The sequence below is a fragment of the Amblyomma mixtum genome, chromosome 2 (assembly GCF_055824585.1).
Source record: "Amblyomma mixtum isolate Tamu chromosome 2, ASM5582458v1, whole genome shotgun sequence".
Lineage (NCBI taxonomy): Eukaryota > Metazoa > Arthropoda > Arachnida > Ixodida > Ixodidae > Amblyomma > Amblyomma mixtum.
In genome coordinates, this window is record NC_143013.1 from 15176418 (window position 1) to 15183320 (window position 6903).

General features: G+C 49.5%; 1 protein-coding gene across 1 annotated transcript; it reads right to left on the reverse strand.

Annotated features, from left to right (window-relative positions):
- Positions 1–443: 443 nt before the first annotated feature.
- On the reverse strand, positions 444–6356 carry LOC149358511 (uncharacterized). Its single transcript, XM_089570605.1, has 2 exons — positions 3798–6356; positions 444–2729 (listed from the first exon to the last, which is right to left on the reverse strand). Exons 1-2 carry the CDS (start codon positions 4018–4020, stop codon positions 2206–2208), a joined length of 747 nt encoding a protein of 248 aa, XP_089426731.1. The 5' UTR covers positions 4021–6356; the 3' UTR covers positions 444–2205.
- Between the last annotated feature and the right edge of the window lie 547 nt (positions 6357–6903).

Consider the following 6903-nt stretch of genomic DNA (forward strand, 5'->3'; position numbering starts at 1 on the left):
GGGTGGGTGGGTGGGTGGGTGGATGGATGGATGGATGGATGGATGGATGGGTGGATGGGTGAATGGGTGAATGAGTGGGTGGGTGGGTGGGTGGGTGGGTGGATGGATGGAAGATAGGACCATCCCCTTTGAAACCGGATGGAGGCACTTACCACCATGCTCTACTTTTCAATTTGAATATTATCCTGAACTTTAACCTTACGTCACCACCCTGTTTTTGAGCCACCAATCTTCCAATAAGTTTTTGCTGACTTCTACGGCAGATTCATTCACACGGCCTTTGTTATCTATAAACCGTGAGGCTCCAGGGAGAGTGACTGTGCCTGCATTGACGTCCGGATGGACACCGCCACATTCAAGTAGAAGGTGTCAAATTTTTTCTAAGGATGGATGGATAGGAGCGCCCCCTTTGAAACGGGGTGGTGGAAATTGCCACCATGCTCAGCTTTTCTTTCTTTATTTTTGTTCAACTGAGTTGTCAATTCTCAATAAGATTCGCCATCTTCTTTACCTACGGTTTCCTACACTTATAACCTTATGCCACATCTCTTCTTTTCAGCCACCAATCCTCCAATCTCTTTTTGCTAACTTGTACTGCAGATTTATTTACATGACCATTGTTATCTTTAAACCCTAGGGCCTCCGGAAGAGTGACTGTGCCTGCATCGACATCCGGATGGCTACCACCACGTTTGAGTATGAGGTGTTCAATTGTTTCCACATATCGACCACACACTGCACATGTGTCATCTTCTTCGTTAAATTTCTTTTTGTAGCTGCGCGTTCTAAGACACCCTGACTTAGCTTCAAAAAGTGGGGCACTGCCTCTTGAGTTATCATAAAAAAATTATTTTCTGATCTGCCTTTTCCAGTATCGATGTAGTTATAAACTATGTTTCTTTTCCATTGAATTAATCCAATTTTTTAACTTCCGCGTTTTTAACCTGTCGTTTAACGCTCTTTCTTTCTCCGTCCTCATGACCGGCATACTTACTGGTTAGTTTTTTAGTTCTTTTCCATCACTGTGTGTCAACGCTCTTTCTGTATAAATATTTAAATACCTTAGCTGCCCACCTGTTATCGTCCAATTTCCTCAGGCGTTCTTCATACTCTTAGGTTCCCGTGCTTCGAACGATGCCCAGCCCATATCCCCTTGTACTGCCTCGTTTGTGGTTTTGCCGTGGGCACCTAGTGCTAATCTTCCAACAGCTCTCTGATTTACGTCTAATCTCGACTGAACTTCTGGATCCTGTGTGCACAGCGCCCCCACGAGGCAGTTGCGAGCGGCGGCGAAGTGGGCACCCTTACAGCCTGAAGACAGCGTTCTCCTGGACACAGACAGTATAGAGAAGGCGCTGCGCAACCGTACATGACCAACTTGTAAACCATAAGGCGCACACACGTGTGCACAAATTTGGTTTTCCAAGGTGCTGGTACTGGTACGCTACCGATAAATCTCCTTGTAGTCCCAGCCAATCCGGAATAAGCGATCACGTACTAATGCAGTTATGACAGCGTCCGGAGAGACGAGCGGTGCGCAACTACTTTGCAGCTGTTACTCAGGTCTGACAAACCATCACTGAACACCTGTTGACCAAAAGCCATCATCAATGGCTTTCTTTTATTATTTTTTCCCGCCGGCAGTGTGGCGAAGAGGATCAATGAGTGCAAGGTGGAAGACACAGTGGCACCGTGCGCCAGGTGCGAATCGTCTGCGCAAAGTCCAAGAACTAAAGGTGCCATAGAAATGTGTCTGTAGGCGATCTGGCATAACATCATTGGCAGGTCTTCATATACATGCACTGTATCGCATTCACACTTTCTCTACAAATACGCGAATAATCATAAAATGGACAATGATTAAGCAGAAGTGGTAAGTAATGAGAGTTGATTTGACACATCGCTGAAAGCCAACGGTTCCTCCTTGTCCCCAACTGGTGACTATGCGTGACTGCTATAATTGGGGTGGTCTCCTTCACACGTTAGCGTGCGCGTATCGATGACCGAGTCATCCTATATACTTCTTATTCCACAGCTGTACATATCCTTTATGGAAAAGTGACGGACCCATGGTCTTGCCGACAGATTGGCCACCTCTAAGCAGTGTGGACAGTCTAAGCACTTTCCCAAAAGTGCTGTACGGCGTTATGCTCTAGCTCACTTCACAGCTCACAAATGGGCGATAGCTATGTCGTCACTATTCAGTCATTCGGGCAGGCTTGGGCTTCTTTGCTGCTCTATCTTGACAGTCTTTTTCTTGGCGTAAGTCTGGTAGGTCTGCGTGCACACAGTGTGCTTCCGCGGTGGCTCCGCCGTGGGAGGGGGCGTGTAGTCTATAGGGGGCTCGATGTAGTACGGGTAGTACGAGTACCCGTTCCGCTGCTGCTGTTGCTGGTCATTGAACGGCGGAAACGGTAGGGGCTGCGGCTGTGTCTTCGGTTGCGGCTGCGGTTGTGGCTGCGGGAACGGCTGCGGCTGTTCGTCCGGACGCCATTGGGGGTGCTGCTCTCGAGGGTCCATGGTGGGCGACTGCGGCTGCTGATGTTCGTCGGCGAACAGGGGGTGCCTCATTTGGTTGCTGCTGTTTCCGTTGTTGCCGAGGTAGGAGCGCACGTTGCAGAGGAGCCAGAGACCGAATATTCCGCAAGCGGCTATTACGGTGAGCAGTATGAACCATAGCAACAGGTTTTCCATGAGCACCGCCGTGGTTAGGCGTGGGCAGAGTCGACCTGCGAATTGGGTTGGGGAAGTTACAGGTTAGCGCAAGAGGACGCTTTGCTCGACGATGTAGTACTGGCTTTGCAAGCTAGTCTTGACATTTAGTGTGCAGTTATGGAACGTCTAAACAAAATAGACAAGGACATGCTATCAGGCTTGCAGAAGCAAAGTGCACAACTATTTGAATTGTGCAGAGCATTCATCAAAAAGCATGAAGTAATCAATCAAGCGAACGGCAATCTGGCAATCATGTTCTATAGTAGACAGAAATACAAATGATCAGATTATCTTCTCATAAACGCACAGATGGCCAGTACAATTTTTCAGGTTGTGCTAGCTAGGTACGCCTCAAGGTTAGGAATAAGGAAATACTGTAAAAGAAAATGCAGAAACGCTAATAAATAATTCGCCAACTTACTGAATACGTATGCCTTTGCTATCTTTCCCTTGTTTTTACGTGGTATGTTAACTCGTGTGTTCACTCAAGGATTCGCTATGCTCATTTTTTTTAGTTCGCCGAATGCGCCATTAGGCATACTTTATAAAGAAAAGGGGGGTGAATGGGGGGCGGGGGAAGGTAGAGAATTAAAGTAAGGAGTGTACTACTGTTTCGCAAAGAAACCAGCAAATAGAGTAGGGAAGCGGGCTTACAGTGTCCATGTTCTTAATCTTGCCCATTCACTTGGAAAGTAGCCGCCGCGATGACTCGGCGGTTATGGTGCTCGGCTGCTGAACCGAAAGACACAGATCCCGGCCACGGCGGTCGCATTTCGATGGACGCGAAATTCTAGAGGCCCGTGTGCTGTGCGATGTCAATGCACGTTAAAAAACCCCAGGTGGTCGAAATTTCCGCAGACCTTCGCTACGGCGTTTCTCATAGCCTGAGTCGCTTTGGGACGTTAAAGGCCCATAAACCATAAACCAGACAGAAAGCAAGTGCCGTGATCCTATCTCGTGATCGCAAATCCCAGTACCTATAGCCAGGCTGCAGCTTTTTGCCCATGCAGGAATGACATCTCGCGTTTGACGCAGTAAAACGACCGACTGCTGAATCAGAGACTGCTGAACTGCGCACCCACCTGGATAGAAATATGGTCCACAGGGTGGAAACGCTGGTACCAGTGGCCTTGCCGCTGCACAGCGTAGGGGCGCCCAGAGACATGCAATGCGCGCTGTGGTTCGCTGCTGACGTGTTTTCGGCGGCGGCTGCAGGGGGGCAGCTCGGCGTGACAGCGCGGCGGCTCGGTGCAATACGCCGTCGGTCTCAGCCGCGGCGTTCTCTTCCGTGCCCGAATAGGCCATGTGGAACGGATGCGAACAACGCTGGTGGCGGATCGAGAATGCGGAGGCGAGGGCGAAAGCGACGCTATCCCCGCAGTGTGGATGAAGCAGCCCTGTCGGAAGGAGGGGCCCCTGCCTTCGTCGCCGCTCTCATTCGGGTTTCCCGACCCCTGCTTGTTTACTTGCTTGTTCGCTTGTCACAGTGGAGCGGAACGCCTTTTGTGTGTGCAGTACGTTTCCCAAAGCCCGGAATGAGACGTCATTATCTGTCAGAAGCAGTAAATTATTTACCAGGTATGCGCGTGAGTGATATGTAAGAAAAGCAATTTGTATGGTTGCACGTGTAGTGCCACTTGTTACGGCATGAGCTGTATTAGCCTAGTTTCCGCGGTTTCGCATCGTCGTCGATGTCGTCATCCGGTCTACGTACCCTGTTTCCCCACCCCCCAGCGTGCGTAGTCAGTCTCAGAGCAAGAAAAAAAGATTCCATACAAAGCTGCCGTTTGGGGGGCACAGTGGGTCTCACCCTCCGGCGAGGACCAATTTGGGCGGCCAAATTCGAACTGGAGGCAGGGTATACTTCTCCTCAGCCACGAATCTGCCAGATCCGCCGAATGAGAGTTCAACGCCAGTGGCAGAAGAGTTCATTGTGCTATTCATTTCGCGAACCATCTAGCGCTGATCCGTCGTCACACCTTGAGGGTAGCTGTAGTTCTTGCTGCGAAAACAGTACTAGTGTCACAATGCGAAAATGCCGGCATCTTTCTGTAGCTTCGGGGAGTGAGGCCTCCACCCTCCAGAAGCAACACTCACCAGCCATCTCCCCACCTCCCACCCGCGCTTCGCCACTCTAGCCACGCCGTCCTAAGTAAACAGTGACATCGTCACTATGGCAACATGAGGGAGGAGAAACGCTGAGATAGTGAAGGGACTGGATCACTAAATGAAGGGTGTACAAGATCTGCTTTCTCGCTCTTTCTCAAGGAAGAACGAAGGGAAGGAACTTGGACAACAAAATCGAAAGCTGTGCTAGTTGTAGCTTGTTCATGATGGAATTTGTGGGCGCGAACAAACAAAACACAGAGAAGATCAAGATCCCAAGGTGGTCGGTATTGTTCCGGAGCCCTCCACTTCGGCAACTCTTTCTCCTTGACACTAAGGGATAGCTCACTCGACCAGAAGAGATCTTCTGAAAGTTATTGCAAACGCAACGTACATCCCGTACACATTTCACAAGTGGCCTCTTGCCAGACATGAAACCCCAATTCACAACAGATGCACCCACTGTCAAGAACACTGTAGAGCAGGTCTACAACATCTTATATGGACTTGCCCATCTTTCTCGCGAGGGACACGCAAAATTCAGCACATACCACATGACGACATACCCCCCTCCCCAGTAGGCCAGTACGATCTAGCTCCGCAGCACAACATGCCATCGCGGCATACGGTAGTGACAGCGGCCTGCCTAGCTCGACTGACTTACGACGGGCAGCTCTCGAGGCAATGAAAAAAACCGAGTAGAAGTCCCCTCTGCAGCTACGATCCACTCCTCCCTTGAAATAAAGGATTCATTCATTCATTCATTCATTCATTTTCTGTTCACTCCATCCTTCCTCTCTTCCCTTGCGGCGCATGTTGCGCCCGGCGAGCCAGGATGAATCATGCTGCAAGCGGCGACATGTCCGAGAGTTTGGGCTTGCTTTGCGTAATGGCGGGTGCACGGCGCTGGTTTCCACGGGGACGAGCGGAATGCGTGCTCGGGCATAAAAATAGTAACCCGTGCACGGTTCTTTTCTTTGCCAACAGACGAGGTGACAGTCAGCATGCCTCCGATTTTTGGCCCAATGAAACCACCGGATTGTGACATACATGCCTCCTGGGCAGTTTCCCAGCTGCTATGGCAGTGAGCTCTGATCTAGATAACATTCTCATAACTGCCATCAAATGAAAGCGGGAGTTCAGCGTTACGACGTACTGTCAACGCTGTTAAACGCAAGGATCGTCCTGCGCACATGCTATAGCTGGAAATGAAAAAAAAAATGAAGTGCCGAAAGAAAACTAGCAGACGGCTTAGCATAGCTAAGCGCGGAATATCGGGCAGTAGTAGTTACGGTCGGTACTTAAGGTCCTTACATGCTAGAGGCATTTGACCTAAAGACCTTTACCGTAATGGCCTTCTTGGAATATCGTGCAGTAGCACTAATTATCGTGGGCACTCAAGGTTCTTACGTGTTAAAGGCATTTGACCTAAAGGCCTTTACCGTAAAGACCTTCTACCTAAGGGCCCCTACCTGGAAGACATTTACCACTAAGGCCTTCACCATAAAGGCCTTTACCCTGAAGGTATTTACCCAGGTGAAGGCCTTCCAGGTGTACACAATTGGCAGGTTGCCCACAACACGGTGGGCTGGTGGGCCACCCGCCACAAAAGCAGGCTTGACCCTTTTGACAATCTATAGACTATATCCGTAGACTTATTGCTATGAAGACTATAGAATCTCTACAGACAAATCCTAGAGAACAGTCTATAAGCAATACAAATGTTACAGACAGTCTGTAGGCAATCTATAGATTTATGGCCATACACTTTTGGTAGACTTTTGTCTATAGACAGTCTATAGACTACGAATAGACAAAAAGAAAAATCTATAGGAAGGCAACAGAGTCTATGAGAAGTCTATAAACTCTCTATAGACCATTTTTTTATAAGGGAAGGGACGTACGTATGCCCTAAATCGGAAAATGCGCTTAGTTGCGCTACCGCACTAAAAACGCACAATCCCGACGCCAGCGCCAAAGAAGCGTCTAGCAGAGGTACAGACGCGTCGCATCCGCTAGCTGCATCCGCTGTTCCCAGGCAGCGAGGTGCCCGTAGTCGTCTTTCAAGCGCACGTGCAGAGC